This window comes from Aythya marila, assembly GCF_965140915.1.
Source record: "Aythya marila genome assembly, chromosome: 4".
NCBI classification, from domain to species: Eukaryota; Metazoa; Chordata; class Aves; order Anseriformes; family Anatidae; genus Aythya; species Aythya marila.
The window spans coordinates 64406973-64427528 of NC_139045.1; the positions used below are offsets into that span (position 1 = coordinate 64406973).

Sequence of the window (20556 nt, forward strand, 5' to 3'; positions counted from 1 at the left end):
GGTGTCTCCTCTGCTTATACAGTGCTTCAAAACATCAATTCCAGAGGCTATTTCCTGTGGCATCTGGTGTGTATTTTCTAAAGAGGTGTTGGATGAAGACCAATTCAGTTACTGCTGTAAGCAATTGCACTGCTATGTTACTGAGCAAATGAAGATGGGTTTCGCACCATAAAGCATGAACATATGCATTAGTATTTCTTCAAAACTATTCATTTCATTTCTGCCTCCCAAAGAGCAGCATCAAGCAACGTACTAGGAGCCAACTGGGGGGTAATCAATGAGGGCAGAGAAAGAGTGCAGAACAATGCCACATATTAAAAATTAAGTGTGTTAAAAATGCACTTTTCTTGTAACAGTGCTTAAACATAAAGATAGCTCTGAGATTTGAATAATGGAGGGTTTCCAAAAGTATTAATGCTGGTAGGATCCCAACATGAATGACACTTCAGTGTCTTGGAGAATTTACAGCCATGCTCAGTTCTTCCCCAACTCGAGCAGTGTTGATGCACACACACCTCATTCCTCCTCCTTCCCATTACCCCAGCATCCATGAAAGGGTCACACAGAGCAGACCACATCTGTTTGTGACTCAGGGTGGCGAGGAAGCAGTGTTACAGCTGTGCTAGCACAGCTGGCTTGGCACTTCTATTTACTGCAGGGACAGGGGTTTGGCAGCACCGCATCCACCCCTGGAATGCTGATGTTACTGTACTCATGATGCCCAAGCAGTCACCTAATGAAGTGCTCTGAAACAAGTCCAAAAAAGCTACTCAAGTTAAACTGCAGCTTGAATAAGGAGATTAAAGGTAACAATTGAAGGAGGATAATTTACAGATACTACCACCTCCAGGAACACGTTGAATATCTGGCTGTAGGTCAGCTTATAAAGGTAAGAAAGAAAAAAAAAATCCCCCCCAAAATCCCAAGACATTAAGGAAACATTACCAGCAAATTTACCCTCAAATTTCTGTAAAATGTGATTTTAGGACACCCATGACACAACATCTCCTTAAGTTCTAGAGGAAACTGTCACTCGAGCTAGATGTTTTTTCAGAACTTTCTACTGCAGGCTGAAGAAATGGGTTATCCATAAAATCAAATGTGATTTAATAGATTGTTTCACAGTGTCATTTAAAGGAAAAGTAAATCATAAACAAGTGGTATGCAGTTATGCAATTTTGCAGTCATCTCAAACAGGTTACTAGGCCATGCTAACTAGTAAAACATTTTTGTTTTATAAAATTAGTTCTTTTTATACATACATAGAAAATGTATGTACAAATAAATAAATAAATAAAAATCACATTGCTAAGATGCTTTACCTGGTTTTACTTCTGAGGTTTATATTCTTTCCCATGCAGCTGATTTCTCCCCACAGGATTTCAACCTTTATTACTTGCTGACAACATGTCTGACAAATAGCTTTTTGCTGCAGTAGCTGAGGTTGAGCCATCTGTTTTATCTCTAGAGAGCCATGCATTATTCGTAATGACATTTTTCTGTTTCATTCCCTGGGGAATAGCACCTGCATGCGGATTTCCTATTTGACCCCAAAATACATCATCCCATTCGGACAAGCGGTCCCTCCCTTTCATGGCCCAGGAAGCACCATGCTCTGAATGCTCCAGTGTCTCCTTCATCTTTGAGAACGGAGGCCAAGGGGTTTCCTCCTGGATCATGGGCAGGTTGCAGTCACCTGTCAGGTTCGCATTGGAGGGATCAGCTGAAGGTATCTGAGGAGCAATGAAGAGAAGAAAACCTTGGTCCCAGTGTGTTTCTGCACCTTACATGGAAACAGGTCACTCCAGGCATTGTGGCTGATTTCAGCCATTGCTTCCCATTTAATTGTACAATAGGTCTGTGTCATGCTCTCCCTGGGTTTTAATTAAAGCACACATGGTATGTATATATATGTATATAAATAATCAATGAATTAACAAAGAGCAGAGTCATCAAAGAGCTGTTTGCAGTTTACTCTCTCTACTAATTCTCCTCTATTACAATATTTTTACCAATCATTTTTATATATGACTGTGATAAAGAAGATGACCAGGAAAGCAGCTTGAATTATCACATAAACCCCTGGAATAAATAATTTAAGGATCCCATATGTTATCAGAATTCTGAGTCAACATTTTGTTCTAGTTTCTTAACTACAAAGAGACATCAGTGTCTTGCATCATTTTTTTTTTTTATTATTTTCAGTTATTCTTGTCAAAAGCAAAAACAATGTTTTTATTTGTTTTATTCCTTTTATTTTAACCTGAGATTATAAAGAAAATTCATTAGATCAATATTTGTAACTACACTAGTTAACTGGCTCTGGTAATTGCATATCTGAATTTTGTTTCCATAAAATTATGGAGAGGTTATGTTGTCTTAGAAAGGGTGAAATCTCCTGCAAGTTTAGTTAGCAGCAGACTGTCACAAATGCAATTGCAATTGATCAACTCTGGTCTTAACAGGATTCCTGCAGTTAATGGAAATTACTATAAAGAGCTTCGGGGCATAGGAATAATTGGATCACTGAAAAAAAAAATGGAGGGGGAAAAAAAAAGGTAGGACAGGATCAACATGATAACTATTTCGAAAAAAAAAAAAATCCAACAATTTTCAGAGACAATCTCACCAAGAGTATACAATGATTAAAACAACAACTTTTAATTGTTTTACATGCCCCAAACCATTCTTACACAATGGGGAAGAAAAAGCATAATGAAAAACATTAAGTACATCTTATCTTCAGCTTGTTTAAACTAACAATAAAATGTGCATCTCTGGAAATGATCATTCAAATATTTATGTGATCTAAAAAAGGACAGCCAAGAAAAGTAGATTTCACTAAACTAAAAATGATGAAAACAAATTTTACTGACCTGGCAATTTTTGCAATGGTTTTGTCTTAGCTCCCAAAGCAAGGCTATGATCTTCTCTGGACTTCTTAATTTTTTAGGAGAACTGGCATACACATTTGGAGTGATGTGAGCACTGTGTATACCATCCACCTCTCGCAGAGAGTTTGCAGGTTTTGACCCTGTCGTCCTGTTCACTCTGACATATGTCTCGTGATCCTCTGACTGTCCCCTAGTCTCTGAAATGTCTGTGGAAGAAGGCAGCATCTACAATAAAAAGTACCATTTTTAGAAATTTAGAGTAGATGAAGTTTTCCAACACTGTGTGTTTTGAATTAGTAGAATCTGCCTAGATTAATAAATCTATGTAAACATTCACAGAAATTAAATGTAAAGAAGTCATATTTACTGGAATAAGAAAAAAAAATAGTTTACCAATTATCTTAACTGTGAAACATTCTTGTATCCATTTAAAATGTAATCCTACATTTCTCAAGTTTTCTCCAAGAACTACAAATTCCAAATTTGCATATGGATATTAAGAAAAACTATTAAAATAAATAAATGAATACGATAGTTTTTTAATTGCATGATTGCATGTTTCCTCTTGAAGAATCTTAAAATTGTATTTATTTTGTATAATCTCTAACTCCACAACAAATTCAGGTTTGTCTACCTAAGAATGCTCAAGACAGTTAAGCATAATGGATTTTTAGACTATATTAGTTCAATTACAAAAACTCTTCCACAGATTCCCATATTCTGAATTAAAATTTTCCTAATTGAATTGATTTCATTGCATGACCAGATTGACTAACACCACAACAAAGCTTCCAGATCATCCCTCCTGAATATCCTCTTCACTGAACTGAAGCTACATTTAGAGAGAAATTTAATTATGCACATTTTCATAATAGTTGGAAACAGGAAGAGAAGATCTCACTGAAAATAAATGACTACCACAGGTCAGTAGAATTTCATCATCCAAATACAAATTTATTAAAGCAGCAGGATTAATGCTACATTTTCTTCTTGCAGTTGCACAATGAATTTAAGATTGATAGCATTTTTTCATCCTTTGTTGTTGCTTTAATTATTTCCAAAATTAAAACATCTGCTTACACAATGAAGTTATCACCTCATTGTCATTAGTCCTCTTGCAAAAGCTCCAGAAATGAAAATATAAATATCCCAGATCAGAAATGGTTATTTAAGATAAAACACATTTTACTTAAAACAATGCATTGTTTTTCCTCCGTTTATCTTTAAATGAGCATTAGCTACATTGAAAAACAAAACAAAACAAAACACAAAGGGTTCTGAAATGTTGCAGTGTTGTAAGATTGCTCTGACATGACCCCCCCAAAAATGAGCATTTACATGTATTGACAAGCTGATCCACCATATTAAAAGGCTATGAAGGTTTAAAGGAGAATGTATGGTGCGTGAACTGTTGCCATTGCCAACGAAAGTTTCACCATCTTGCAGAAGTGATCACCATGGAGCTTTCTGAGAAACGCACAGCTTGCAAGCACTTCAAGAGCAGCTCCAAGGCCAGGGAGAGACCACACAGATATCAGCGATGCTTTACTGTTCATAGCCTTAGAGCCTGAATCCCTGCAGGGTACAACCTAGCTTCACATGAGAAAGCTCATTACTTTAATCTCCTGCTTGCAAAGCAACACTCAAAGCTGTTGGGCTTCTTGGAGTATGTGTCTTATAATTCTTAAATACACCAACATGCTGACAGATAGCTCATACTGTCAGGAGGGTGCTGCAGGAAAGACCTTTCACCAGGATAATACACCATAATAATAATAATATCCCCAGGATATCACATCCCCAGGATGTGATAGAATGTGAACGATAAACACGAGTGATGGACACTGACTTTGATCCCATTCCTCCTTCTGTTCTTGGCTCCCCATCATGAGAGGTGGGAACCAACACTGCTGAATTCTGGCCATTGGTCCCGTTAAAATGCCCAACTCAAATATGTTCAGCCAGCTGAGACATTGCTTCTTGGTGGCAGCTACCACCTGGCTCATTTACTTCAGACTGAACAGAGAACAAGACAGTGACATTTGGGAACTGAAGGAGTACTCATATGGAACAACTTTGGGCACATAAGGTGGATGGGTGCTCCTCCCTAGGGGACTTGCTTTCTCCATCTACAGAGGGAGTCTGTGATCTGGATAGTGTTTATTTAGATAAGGTGGTATGAATACCCAATCATATCTGAGCACCACAGCTATAGATCAGTTGGAAATCAAAAGCTATACATTTGGATGGTTGCCTATAAACACTGAAGCCAAAGGCAGCTTCTGAAGTCCTTGGTTTCTAACCAAGGTTATGAAAACAGTGACTGTCTCCAGCACTCACAAAAAAATGCTGCCTTTGCTGAAAGCAATGGAGGGGTTACAAAGGGCAGCCCTGAAATGTTCTGAGGCATGAAGAGATTGGATCTAAAATTATTTGATGAGAATTTCCTCACTGCAGGAAGCACAGTTAGAGGCATCCCTAGTGATAGATGAGAATCACCAGGAGCAGCACAAGTTCTGGAATTCAATGACCCGTGCAAAGGCAAATCACTGTCCTCCTCAGTAGGCAGTATTGCTGGCAAAGATACCAGGAAAAAACAGCACCAAATCAAAGCTGGGATACTGGTAGATATTGCTAGGGAAAAAAAAAAAAAAAAAAAGAAAAAAAAAAAAAAAAAAAAAAAAAGGTAATTGAAGGGTCTTTCCTTCTATTTCCTTCAATTATTCAACCCACCAACTCTTTTGTGTTCCAGGATTGCTCAATTCTGCTGCAGCTGATATAGCAAAACTCAGCAGAAATGTAAGTTAATGCAAACCGTGGTGAGTGGTTTTAGCTGTATACGAAAGCTGGTATGATTCTCCCCAAAACACACTTCTTCAGCATTTCATAAGACTTTGTGAAACACTAAAAGTCAGATTTTCTATAGCATTATAGATGTGGCCCAGCATTTACATAGAATCATAGAATCATTAGGGTTGGAAAAGACCTCCAAGATCATCTGGTTCAACCATCATCCTACTACCAGTATCACCCACTAAACCATGTCCCTAAGCACCACGTCCAACCTTTCCTTAAATTCCCCCAGAGATGGTGACTCCACTGCCTACCTGGGCAACCCGTCCCAACCCTGACTGCTCATTCTGAGAAGAAATGTCTCCTAATTTCCAACTTGAACCTCTCCTATTGCAGCTTGAGGCCATTACCTCTGGTCCTATCACTAGTTATCTAGGCTGACCCTCAGCTCCCCATACCTTCCTTTTAGGTAGTTGTAGAGAGCAATAAGGCCTCCCCTGAGCCTCCTCTTCTCCAAACTAAACAACCCCAGCTCCTTCAGCCGCTCCTCACAGGACTTGTGTTCCAGGCCCTTCACCAGCTTCATAGCTATTCTCTGGACACGTTCGAAGGCCTTGATGTCTTTCTTGTAGTGAGGGCCCCAAAACTGAACATGGTACTTGAGGTGCGGCCTCACCAGAGCTGAGTATATTTTTATTTATGAACACAAAAATTCCTGCGTTTTGTCTCAATGTCCAGGTGTGAATTTCTTCCAATACCTAATTATCACACTTTACCTTTTTACAGTATTAATTCTATTTTCCTTTGATTTTTGTTTTTCCTTTCTTGTAAAATTTCCACAAATTCCCCCACCTAGGTAGAAATAAAAGTATTGTGATATTCCACCAAAGTTAGCAGCGTACAAGTTTACCCTTCAAATTCTTGAAAGGATCAATATTAAAACCAAAAAATACTACCCTTCACCCCATTACAAAATTGAAAAGATAATGGCTTCATAGATAAGAATAAAAAGTTTTAATTTCTCTGGATAATTTTAATTGAACATTTTAACTTAATATAAATTCTGGTATTTATGAGGAGGGTTCATTTTCAAAGTTATTTTATTTCTTTTTAATCGTGGATATTAGTCTTCTTGCATTTACTATTCTAGACAAACTCCCACTGTTGCCGATGTATTAGAGCAAAACTCATTGCTAAAATATCTCTTTTATGTATGCAGTCAGGAAACAGGTCTAAATCTTTGTCAGATAAATCCAATTTTACTTTTAAATGGCACTAACCTTGAGTATGTATCAACTCCTCAGCCACTAAAAATTCTTGAGATTCCTTCTCTAAGAACATTCATTTACATAATAGTTGAACTCCTTTATTTGTTATTTCTCTGGAAAGGACAGGCTGCTCTTAAATGTTTTTAATCTATATTTTATACTCTTCAGATTTTATTTTTTTTTCTGAAGGTCAAGTATAACATATTTCAGCAATGGATTTTACCCTTCTTTAAAAACAACAAAAAAAGACTAAATAATAACCACCATCCTTGTTCTTCCATCTCCTTGGAATTCCAATTGATTCAGGTCACATTCTCTGTAACACCAGAAAAAGAAGCTTTTTCTTGTGAAAAACTTTGTCTGTAAAGGTCCATTGGTCTTGATCAGCATTTTCCCCAAAAGACTGTAACCCCTGAGTTAAACTGGTTTTCTACTCTAAGAGTGGGATTCACCTGACTAAAGTACATCTCTTGCTGACTCCTGTTACAATGAAGAGAAAGTCACTTAGACTCTTCTCAAGTTATCTAAAGCAGATACCTAAAATGAGAAGGGTAACTCCTTGTTAGTTCCTGTTTCTCTTTACTAACCATGGAAAGAAGAAGAGAAACTACCACAGATGTAACTGTCTGAAGTACACACATCAAATGTATCTCACCCTCAGTGTCAGAAAAGCTTCTGATCTTAACAGCAACACACAAATCATTTTACGATGAGAGAATGTTATTTCAGGCCTGTTTCCTTCAAACATGATTCACAGAAAATCAGTAAGTGCTTTCTTGCAAAGAAATGTGTAGAGAAAACAAAACAAAACAAAACAAAAAACAACAAAGCATTGTTCTACTGAAAAGTATCTCAGAAGAAATCCTTTGATGCAAAGACAATAAAGCTACACTGTTCTGCACATGTATTCCTTATTCTGTAAAACAAATAATTCACTCCACTGGACACATTCTCTACTTGGAGCTTTCCATACATGAGGTTTAAGATGATTCCATGAAAAGCAATAAAAAGCACTACCATTTATCCTTACATTCCTTGCGCAAATTCCCTCTCAGATCTGAGAAACAGCCGCAATGGTTTCATATCCACTATTGGAAGAATATAAAAAATACATCATCAAATCAAAGGCTTCCAGTGCAAGAGAAAACAAAGTGAATGAGTACAGCAGCATTATCCATTACAGCCATCAGTCATCTGGACAGAGACTGTTGACATAAAACCAGGACTGGTTGGCTCAGACATCTGCGGGAAAAAATTGAACATACTCCTGTTTCTCCATGTGCACCCTGAAAAGAGAGAAAAGGCCTAAAAATACCACACAGCTGCACAGACTGGGATGAGCTCATGTGAAGGGTGAGTCAAGCTCTCTTGCTCCTCTTTGTGGTTCTGCAATATATCAAAAGCAGTGTGGACACAGCCTCATATTCAAAATAGTCAGAGTGGGTAAAGCCTATTTCAGAAACCACAAGTAGACACCTAATTTCAGAAAAAAATGGAAGCTCCTCTTTCACATTTCCTGTTAGTTATCTGAAGTATCTTCTCTTCCTTTCCACTGTTACCAATCTAAGTAAACCAGCTGTTGCAAAGCCCAGTCCTTTTTATCAGCTGTCCAGTGAGCATGCATATCTATCCTAAGCCGATGAAAGCTGCCCTGTGTACTTCTCATTGGGAACTGCAGAGAAACAATAACTATTAATAATGTCCATGAATTAATCCTGTAACAACAAGAAAACAAAGATGAGGACAGGTCCCTTCCAACTGAAAAAAAAAAATAAAAATAAGCATTTAAAAGATCATGAAAGTGATCCTTACATTTATTACTGGTCCACTACAAGGGGCTCAAATGGTTTCTCAATTTGAGACTTTTAAAAGGAGAGTATATCACAAAGTCTAGAAATCACTGCAGTTAACTTCTTCATGACTCCTAAAGTTTCAAATCCATATTAGATATAGATTGCCATTCCTATGGCTTCCCAAGAGGTTATTTTTTTTCAAAACCAGGAGACAGGAATGATGAACCTTTTCTTCATCATCCTGCACACAATCGTCACTTTCAGTAGACTTATATAGGGGTTTCCTCTGCATGAAAAAGAACGGAAATAAAACCTTCAGTGTAATCTTACATGTTTATTATGATGAACTAAAATAAAATTATACTGATTACACTAAATTACTAAATTAAACTAAATTACTAACGAAGGGATTTAATAGTGCACAGTTTTATGGTGAGAAAAAGTCATTCAAAATCTACTCCTCTTTGCAGGGACTTGAAAAGTATATTAAGAGAAGGAAAATTGTTTTTCCTTCTTAAACATTTTACTACAATGTATATGTGGTGTCAGCAAAAAGTATACTGTTGGACCAATAAGGAACACTACATGATTCAAGAACATTTTAGTTCTCACTCAAAAACATTTGAATGCAACATTGAGCTGCGACAATAATCAAGAACAACAAAACTCAGCATGAGTGCTGGTCTGCTGAACCAAACTGATTTGAAATATTCAGTTAGTGTAAATCAGCAGGATGGAGCCAGTGGGACAACAGTGATTTACAGTGTCTGAGAACACAGTTTCCAACACTGAAAGTGAAGCACATCTCTGACAATGATTGGTTTTGCATCACACTGCCTTAGTGTTTAACTATTTTAATTGGGATGGGTATTAGGAAGAAAATACTTCTGGCAAACAGTAGGGAATACCTGATTATCAGTTGTGCCCTGAATAAGAAAAGAACTAGGTTAGTGGTTTTTTTTAAACATGAGTAACTTGTGGATGCCCATAAGCCTTCCACTGGAGCTGGAGCTTCCTAGCACACAGTTAGGGCAAATCTGTACCGTCTAAATGTAATTCCAACACAGTGGGCAGGGGGTGGTGGTGGGAGGAAGAGTTCTGAAAATAACTTTAAAATACATTTTCCTGACAACCCAGCACAGAATTTTTTACTGCACTACACAAGACCAGGCACTGATTTGAAGCCAGAGTCCCCTTCCCTTCAAATGGCTCCATGCATCACTGCATACATTCAGATGAAATTCTTCAGTAAGCTAAAACAGGCAAGTCTGCTGCCAATGTGCAACAGACTTCTGCTTGTCACTGGGTCCAGAAATGAATAAAGCCAATTGCAAATTTTTATTTTAAGAAGGAAAAAAAATGCATCTGTCCACCAAGTTTTCTCTAGAAGCATTCAAATGTTAGTAATGATTTAGAAGTAAAAATCTCAGGGGAAGGAAGGGAATGAGCTTTCAAAGGAGTTTTACGTCAGTAGAAGCTGGGAATCTTAGATGTGAATTTCAGCAAGAATATGAGTTGAAATGCAAAAAGTAATTCTCAGAGATGAAAGGTCAATTCGGTTTACAATATGTCGGCAGAATTCAGTACAAGATTTTGAAAACCAAAGGAATATATCACATGAATATGAAACATTCTCTCTTTGTGATTACAGCCACTACTTATTAAACTAGCAGCAGTGTCACTTGGAAATTGTCTTACTAAAATGTTTTCTATTGGACAACTGAATTCACAGAAGTCTAAATTTTTCATGGGAACATGCAGATCTGCCTTGGCAGGAAGGGTTTCCGCTATTACACATGGAATTACTTACCACAGCCAGCTGAAGCAGCTGGACCCAGGATGGTCTGAAGCTCAGCATCAGGGTGCCAGCAAGAGTCAGCCTGTTGTCTGTATGATCCAGAAATCAGGCACAAATCCCCACCTCCCTGAGACCAGGTGGGACCTCCGGCCACTACAGTGCTGGGTGCTATGGAGAGAGATTTCTGCTCCACTTAGAGAACAGCTAAATGTCTTTTGGAGCAGGAAATTGTATCCAGTGCTCCTACATCCCAGATGAACTTATGGGCCATCAGGATATAGATTCAGTCTAATTCTGTCTTGGTAAAGTTGTTATATTTTGTAATAATTAGACATTCAGGAAGACAGTGTGAATGTGCACAGTATTTTGATGTTTTGTTTATTGGGAAGCTTTACTCTATGATCATTCATCACAGCAATGTCTGAGAAAATGTCTGAAGGCAGTGAAGTATTATCTCCCTTTCTGACAGATGAGTTATTAATTCCTGACACACAAAACATTCATTCTCAGTGTGAGCTTGGGCAAGACAGTAGGGAAACCAGACTTGACATGCTCAAAGTGGACACAGCCAGATACAAAATCCAGTCCCACCCTGCAACCACACTGCCATTTCTTTTTCTTTTGATTCCTTCAGAAATCTGGAATGAAGCATTGTGCAGGAAGAAAATGCAAAAAAAAAATATTTAAGGTCAAATTGTATCATATATGCTGTATTATCCACTAGGCTTGGTATTTTGTCTAAGTATTAGGTAAGTGTTTTTGCAATGTGCACAGACATACTTGGTGATAAGCTCCAGAATAATTAAACCCCAACCAAAACTGCAGTAAACCAGCCAACTCCACTGACTTGCCTGAAGCAATATTTATATTAGGTGCCCAGATATATTTTATAACTATACACTGAGTCTCACTGAACACTTTAAAAAAAACGCTGACTTAATACAGAAGCTGAAACCAGAGGATCCTACAAGGACATACAAACACTAACCTCTTGATCACATGTTGGTGTAAAAGTGGCTGCGTACTCTGTCAAGGCCATGTCGTTCACCAGGCGTTTCACCTCTTCGTCAAATGCAGAGTTCTTAAATCCTCGCTGGTGAAATTCGCCATGCATCCTGGTAATGAAGCTGTTCCTTTCTTGGCATTTTTGTGTGAGGCAAGCCAACTTTGCCTGCACATCATGAACACACACACATTGATCTCTCTTGCTGCTGAGACCTTAAGATTGTATTTTGTGTCTGATGAAATTCCACACATTGTGACCCAAAGCTGTACATGGCAGCCCTATGCTTCTAGGACTTTTAGGTGCTTCTGCACCCTGCAGCAGAGGGGCACACACACATAAACTGGAAAGAAGCGTCCACTTTTCCATCTGTGAAGACCCACTTTCCCAAACTGAACAATAATAGCAATAATTAGCAATAATTATCCCTTAGCAATAATGTCAACCAACCCTTGCCTAAAAGCCCAGGAGCAAGCAGCTAAGTCAGGAGCAGCTGCAAAAGCAGGCATACACACACAGAATGGCTATGATACACTGAAAAATAAAGCAAGTCTGTAAACACAGGGATACCCCTTTGTGGAGGCCCTGCTTCAGTCTCAGGGAACACACACTACCTTCAGAGGAGCTAGCATCAGCTTCATATCAGACTTTCTCTTCTGAAGTTCTTTTGTCTGAAAAGTTGAAAAACATAATTTATTAACTTATTCAAAAATCACTTTAAAATATTGCAGCAATTTGTTAATATTTGTTTTAGACCTGACTTTCAAGGCATACACTTCACATAGCTGTGTGACCCTGTATCACAAACACCATGAAGCAGTGTAAGTTGTTTGTACATTGATAAGCTCTGGCACTGAAACAGTGCCCTAGCATTGATGTTGGGCTTACGTATTACCAAGTGCTTTTGTATGCTTTTTAGATGTAGCCCGATAACACTGGGGATATTTCATCACAGCAGAATCACATTAAAGGCTTGGTAACATTCATTATGCATTAATACTCCCATTTGGACCGTGAATCTTCCAAAATACTCTTTTGGGGAAAAGTTCTCCCTTTTCTTGTTTGAATTATCTTGTAGAATGCAAGAAACACAGGAGAATTTTCTGCATGTGCATTCCACGGCAGGTTTTGAAATGTGAACATCAACAACTTTCTACTCTGACATGATTGATACATTTTCACTACTATGAGGTGAGCCAGATGACCTGCTCTGTATGAGTAAAATGTTTATTATTCATGGGAAAACTGTTTTCTAATTATGCAGAAATGTAGTGTTCTGCCAGGTCAAATCTATTTCTATTATAAATCAATACAGTATTATTTGGCAATAAAGTACAGATTCCTTTGCATTCATTTTGCTTGAGAATTTGTATTTCTATAAAGCCTGCAATAAATATATCACATGCGTCCAGGAAGAAAAAGACTCCCTTTATAAGAACTCAGTTATGCTGAAAGAGGTCACATGGTCCTCTGCCAAAAAATAGCAAGCTAGGGAAGGAACATAGTATGCAGGATAGAAGAGACATGTCTTTGCATTGCACTAGCTCTGAGGGAACAAAGAAAAAGCTGGCAGTAGGTCCCTTCACTAGTAACATTAAAATTTTGATTAGGCACAGAACAAAATGCTTTGTTGATCCTACAGGACAATTAAGAGCTGCCCATTTATGTGGATAGCACGTCTCACCCTTTGCTCACCTACCATATGCAACATCCATCAATGCAGGCAGCAGACACTATAAAGCAAATTCATTTTACCAACACTACTCCGTTAAGAGGCAGCCTAATCAACTCCTGGGAGAAGCCACTAGGCCTCCACAGAGGGCTGGTTAAAGTAAATCACAGCACATGACAAGGCAGTGGATTTATTGTGGAGGAAGGATGATGAAGCTCGTACTCTGCAGGAAGAATAAAATTCTCTGTCTCCAATATTTCAGAGAAAAGAGAGGGGAGAAGAATGTTCTGTTCATTGTGTAGTGTGCTATTGAGAAAATGCCATTTGCTCCATTTGCTAGCTGTTTCAGAGCACAATGGGCAATTCCAATTTGGCTCATATCATAGCAATCATCTCTTTTAAAAAATTAGTTCCAAAGAAATGGAAAATAAAATCTAAGGAAACAAAGCCTTAATAGGAATTAATTTCCACCTAGGTGCTCAGCTGTTGCAGTCACACTGAGAGCAGTTTGACTTTAAGGCAGCAGCTCTACAAATGTTAATGAGAGTACCTGCCCTGGTTTGCCAGGTGAAATACAATGCACATGTGTAAAAACTGCTAATGTAAGCATTCTTGCATGTATATGGAGGCTCTCTTTTACCATGCCAGTAAAATAAACAAATAAACACTACAACACACACCAAAACGAAAATGAGTTAATGAAATTTCATAGTGTGCAACACTAAGAGATGGATCTATAAAAAAAAAAAAAGCTACAAAAATTCTATTAAAATTCTACCCCTAGCTCAGTTTATCTCCTGGTCTGATACAGTGCAACAAGAGAGCCGGGAATGTTAAAAATCCTGACAATTTAAGCCAAGAAGGTGGCTCTGTAAAAAAAATTTCAGCACTACTTTGCTTGCATTATGCTATGGGGATTAGAGCAGAGACTGGTGGCAACTTTTATTATGGACTATCATCTTCCCATAATGTTGACCACCCAGACAGTTTATATCTTTGCCCTATTTCTCTGAAGTAAGGGTTACTTTTATATGTCTGTAAACCATTTAATTATCCCCAGACACATTGCCAGGAAAGATTGTGATTTTGGTTCTCTGTTTTGAGACGAGGTGGAATCTGAAGTCTAAGCTCACATCAGTTTGCCCTTTCAACTGCACAGGCAACAGCTTTCCTGTACCTTTTCACATAGCTGAGTCTGAAGGAATTCCACTTCATTTTGCAAGCCCCGAAACTGATTTTGTAATGCAGCCTGGTCCCTGAGCTGGGCTTTCAAGGTCAGCACTTGCTGCTGTAATCTTTTATTGGCTATTTTATTCTCCTCTATTTCCTGGACATCTTTCACGTTGTATACAGGCTAGAGAACAAATACACAGATTTTCAAATTAGCTGTAGAAAATTATAATAATATTCTCAATCAAGTTTTAAAGCAACATACCTACCCTGTAACTCATTTTTTAAGCTAATATGAAATGTCTGACTTCAAACCTTCATAAACACAGTAGCATATCTTGCAGTAATCTTAAAATTGTTTATGAGCATTGAGTTCTCGATCCCCTCTGAGAGTAGGTGTAGGACTGGGATTCCACAAAGTTCCTTCAAGGTAAATACTGAATTACAATCATTTCATACCTGGGGAAACTGGGGCACAGGCAGATTAAGTGACTAACCTAAGGTCACAGAGTGAGTAAGAATAGAATTCAAAAGTCCCCAGTCTCCTGCTCTAACTTCTATATAATATGCTCCTTGGTTTTTAATGTGTTTATCTCAGAGAGCAAATTGCATGCTTGCAGTTATATTTTTGTTATGGAAGATTAATAATAAAACTAATCTCATTTTAAGTACAAATATTAAAAATACTAAAAAATATTAATTACATTGAAATGTAATAATAGTGGTACAGAATAAGTGTACCACTGGGGGAGGAGGAATTAAATTCAGAAGTTCTTTCTTCCCCTTCTTTTTGTTTGTTTGTTTGTTTGTTTGTTTGTTTCTTGCTCTTAGATTGAAAGGATTAGTGAGAGAGTTTTAGATTTATGGTCAGCATCATAATGTCAGCTCCTAGAAGTGATACTATCAGGCTAAATATTCACATGTACAGTCTAAGAATGAGAAAAAAAGGAAGAGAGGGTGAAGAAAGTCTTGCAAAAAATGTTAACACTGTTGTGAACTTACATTTTATAAATATTGAGTTGATACACACAGCTGTTCAAGCTTTCCTGTAACATTATACATGCAATTCTAAAGAGATCAAGCATTTTGGTGATTAAGCTAAAAATCCTAGTCAGACCTACCTTAAAACCACGCAACTTTCTGAGAAAATGTGCAAGGAGATGGTTTGATTTTCACGGATATTAACACTGAAACAGCTGAGAGAAGAGCTAGTGTTCAGCCAAAGCAGCACAGTGTAATTCTGCATGGCTTTTTGACCAGCTTTTGAATTTGAACCCCTCAGTGACTAGAATATATTAAAAGCACCCTTTCACAGAAAACAGCAAACTGTATTGATAGATCATGTCATTCTGGCTGCAACACATCACTGCAACACAGATAAAAACATGAGTATGACATTTTCATACTCTTCCAAATGAAGCAAGTTCTCTATGTGTAGCATTCTAATAATTCGTTCATACTTTGTATCAAAATTGTTGGCTCCCTCTTGTGTTAAGAGAAAAGAACAAAAGCAAGTGTTGGACACATCAAGATTGATTAAACCAGCATTGCAGTGACAAAAGCCTGAGAATGAGTCTAAGATATGGTATTTTCCTCATCTGCTCTCCTACACAAACACACACACAAAACAAAAGCAGTTTAAATGAAAAATGGAAGCACTCCCTGACTGAAGATGCTTAATAGAAAAGAGGTGGAAAAAATAATTTGCTTGAAGGTTAAAGACAGGCAAGGGTTGCCTCTTTCCTTTTGCACTTTGCTGGCCTGCTAGAAGATTTCTCTAGCTAGAAGATTTCTCTAACTAGAGGATTTTTCAAAGCACAAATGAGGCATACAAGATTTATGTCACTTTCAGGTGTCCCAATTAACAGTAACCATTGGTCAAGCTCCAAAAGGGTGAAGAACCCAGCAGCTGGGAAATAACTGAAGGATAACTAAACACAAAACTTAGCATTTAACACACTACATTCTATAAAATCTGACAAGATCTCTAGCATTTAAAGTTGATGCCTAAACATTAACAAAAAATATTCCTTCTCTATGTGCTGCGCTTGTCTCAAAACTGAAAATTAGAAGAAATATGACCTTTTGGCTACAGGCCATGATACGAGTTGGGAGATCACTAGGGAAACATGGCACTTTATTTACTATGTACATTTCATCCAAAATTCATTTTCAAAGCTGCAAATAGTACACTGCTCTCTTGATGCTCACCCACAGATTTCTCCGAACTCTTACTACACTGCTAGAGTTCAGAAAGCCACCTCAACATCCTAGAAAATTTCCCCAAATATTCTCATGTTAAATGGTACTTTTCCTGTTAGCAACACCACTAAAATAAGAAGCATTAGTAGTAATTTTGAGGTATATTATCTCAGCTTTCATTTGTGATGTATAATATCACAACAGTCTTTTGAAGTCTCAGCTGAGAACTAGAATCCCTGGCAATAGAGGCTGTAGAACATAAGGCATGAGGTACAGCCTTGGGTTCTAGATTGAGAGTGCTCACATCCTCACTTCTTTCAAGCATCACAGACAGATGTCTTGCATAAAAGGAAGTTCAGAAGAGGGAAAAAACAAAGCTTATTGTGATTTACCATATTTTTTAATTGATCTTTGAGGGATGAAAAGCACTTTTGGGTAGTATGACAACCAACTGAAAATAGGATAAGGATCACCAGTCTTACGTGTTAACTTAAACAAAACCCCATGATACACTTCTGTTTGTCGTCCAACAATTCGGGGGGTTATTCTTGCTTGAAATAAATTTTATTAAGTTATAAGATGTTATATGACAATACATCATACTGAGGCGAAAAGTCTGTGTTTCATTTTCAATTAGCAATCAGAATTCAGTTGCCTAAATATCCTATTGTGTGAGGAGTAAAAGCCTAAATAAAGTACACAGGGCTTGCAGATGGCCAACTATGCTCTCAGCCAGGATGCCTTAAGGCATTTCAGTGGGATAAACAGTGACATTTAGGCAACTGAACTGAGCCCAGAATCCTTACATGTTCCAGAATATGTTTTTATTTTTTTCTGAAGCCATATCTATCTAACAGGTTCAAACTAAATTTGCAAATATTGCAGGTTATTACAAGATTGCTTTTCCAACTGATGTATGTTTCAAATTTTATCTTTGTAGTTCTCCTGTCAAGAAGGAGAGAAATATTTTGAAGGCTATCTGAAAGGTCTTTTTGAAAGCTGCTTCCAGGAGATTATTCAATAATTAAAAATATTTCATTAAAACACTTTATTTGGGGGGGTGTGGGGTGTGGAGAGGAGAGAATAAAGACTTTATCAAGACACAGAACCCCCTGAAAATTCCAAAAGCTTCCATTAACTGCAAAAACACTGAATTTCTGTTATAGATACTTTCTAATTATTTTTTTTTCTCTCCCATGTGATAGATTTCCTGGATTGAGCTGCTTACACCAGTTAGATTTTGACTCCCCATTAATCCATGCCTCCTGCTCATTTGCAAATGAAGTTGCTCCACAAAATGTCCAGCGTCACTGCTTCTTTTTGCTTGTCCAAAACTAGTTCTCTGCACTGGAAGGCAAAATGATGCAGTGGCCCAACACCAGAAACATGGGCCCAATACCAGAAACATTCTCAAACTGCAGAGCACAGAAAGCAAAGAGCACTCAACGGAAACACCTTCAACTTTTGGTGGTTTCGTTAAGGTCACTTGAAAATCCACTTTACATAACATCTCCTTACTTCAGAGTTTACAGCTGCATTGTCTCTAGGTGCTCTATACTTGCTTCAAATTTCTTGCCAATAACATTAACAGGTGTCTCATCATCCAGAATGTCCTGTCCAAAGGAATGTGCTTTTCTTGATTCCATTTACATACATACCATTAATTTGCAGTGCTGCTTTTGAAGCATTTTGTCCCCAGCTTCTTGTTTAAGATGGTCTAATTCGGACAGAACCTGTATCAAACGAGTTTTGATTTCTTCATATCTTGTTTCAGCAAAGCCAAGTTCCCTGTACCACTTCTGAGCCTAACAGGAAAAAATAAAAAGCAAAATTACTGAGTGCAGTTAGTCAATCGGTGATACCTTTTCACAGTACTGGCTTACAACCATGGACTTGAGTCTGATCTTCATGTCACAAGGTTTAAATTGTTGTTATTTGGTTTAAATAAATGGAATTATACCATAAAATACCATCTTATAACAAGGAATTAGTAAAATAGATTAAATCAAGTTCTATAGAAATGTATTTAAGTGGAGTTATGCAGTATACTAGATTAAAATTGAAGTTGGTTTCTGAATTTGAAGCTACCTGGATGACTCTGAATGAAGCTTAAAAAAAATAATGTGCCAAAGGTGAATGTTCTTACAGTTTCAGAGATTATATCTTTGAAAGCCATCAGAGCAAAATGAAAGTAAGATTTTATCATCAAGGGGTAAAACAAATCCTGAAAAATGTCAAAAATGAAAAATACTGTGGTGGAAGAAAGAAGCCTATAGACTTGTGATACCTTTGTATTACTTCTAAGATGAGTTTTCCCTGCTCATACACATTAACTGTCATTTCAGAAAACAACAACAAAAAACACTCAGTAGATACTCTGGCTGCCTAACAGCAAGCTCCCTTCCTCATATGAGGCATCATTTCTGCTCCCTTCTGAATCAAAGGCTTCACATTCTTTTAAATAAACTGAGGAAGTTGTAGTAATACACAAAATGATTAGGACTCAAGTTAATCAAATTTTTAAAATAAAAAAAAAAAATAAATTATTTTAAAATAAATCTCTTTGCAGCAAACTGTAAGGTCAGGAGTCAGCCATCAACCCACCATTTCATTCCATCTGCCTCATCTGAAATCAGGGAAGTCACACAGTGGTTGTCGAAGGACATCCATTTTGTACACCCACCATGTGTAATCCTACTGCTCTTTTACATATTCAGTGTAACACTTGTAATTGCCAGTGTTATTCCACAGGCAGTCTAAGCTATGCCTGTTACCATGTGAAACAGCTCCATAAATACAAGCTTGACATAAAGCAATACATTCTGCTTAGATAAGCAAGCACTGGAGATTGTTCAATAAAAACAGGAATGTTAAAGCTAACATATCAGGAAAGGCACAACACAAAAAGCTTCCTCAGTTGGTATTAAAACCTCAGATTTGCTGTACAAAGGCACAGAATTAGCTGTCCATCCAAATAAGAATTTCCATGTAGGTAGTGTTGGACTTTGTGCTTCCTACATAGATGTCAAGACAAGAGGCAGGGTGCTTGCTTTGCTCTCTCACTAGGTATAAAAACCACTTGACTATATCAGTTTTTGTCATTTTGCCTCTTAATCAAAAATTAGTCTGAATTCAGGTTTGTCGTAATTCTCAGTGTTTCTGCTGCTTTCTGTTCTTCATTTCTAGTGAGGGGGAGGAAGCACTCTGCCCAGAAGTGGCTATAGCAGATATTTTTGTTTGGTGTGTCTTTATTAAGCACTCAGCTTCTCTCAAAGTCCACCGAAGGAATGCACCTTCACTTGAAATTCCAGCCAACAATGAATAACTGTGCAATGAATAACTGTGCATCACTCACCTGAAAGATCACAGAGATACGGTTCAGTTCTGCAGATCAGAGACTTCCCCATTTTGTAAAACCATTAAACACTTGTAGAAAGAACATCCATGTAAGAAAACAAAATATAAAACAAATTTTCTCATGAGAATTACATCAGAGTGGGAGGTTACCTCTTTTTTTGATTTTTCCAATTCCTTTTGCTTTATTTTTAGTTCCTCTTTTGCCTTTTCCACTTGCTCTTTCATCATACTGTAGCTTTCAAATGTGCTGTCCTGGATACACAACAGAAAGACATGACTCCTCTCACCTATACACAATGATGCACGCACACATTTTTACTAAAAAACATACACTTTCATTTTATCTGAATTACTACAAATATTTGCATACAATCAAAATATTAGAGATAAATGTTCCCCTGTTGATCATTCTCAAATAAAGTAACAATTCTGCTTTTAGAACATTGTAATCTTCACAGAATTACACTGCAGTGTAAGATTCATGGTTGCAGAAGAAAAATAAAGATGAGAAACTGAGAATAATTAAAGATCTTGTCTTTACACATATTTCACAAGAATAAAAACAATTTAAAATAGACCCTATCAGAATAAAAACTAGTAAGTGAA

At 37.4% G+C, this 20556-nt stretch overlaps 1 protein-coding gene across 2 annotated transcripts in view; it reads right to left on the reverse strand.

Annotated features, from left to right (window-relative positions):
• Positions 1-1327: 1327 nt before the first annotated feature.
• Positions 1328-20556, reverse strand: part of LOC309877524 (uncharacterized protein C4orf50 homolog) — a 35776-nt gene continuing 16547 nt past the window's right edge. Inside the window, exons 9-14 of one of the 2 annotated variants that reach the window (XM_082758925.1) lie at positions 20101-20202; positions 18252-18398; positions 12164-12220; positions 11535-11717; positions 2877-3119; positions 1328-1733 (exon numbers count right to left, since the gene is read on the reverse strand). In XM_082758925.1, the coding sequence (XP_082615051.1) occupies positions 1383-1733; positions 2877-3119; positions 11535-11717; positions 12164-12220; positions 18252-18398; positions 20101-20202 (1083 nt within the window). In that variant the 3' untranslated portion in view covers positions 1328-1382. Of the gene's footprint in view, positions 1734-2876; positions 3120-11534; positions 11718-12163; positions 12221-18251; positions 18399-19948; positions 20020-20100; positions 20203-20556 lie in introns of those variants that run through there. The other variant, XM_082758926.1, reaches the window with a different exon arrangement.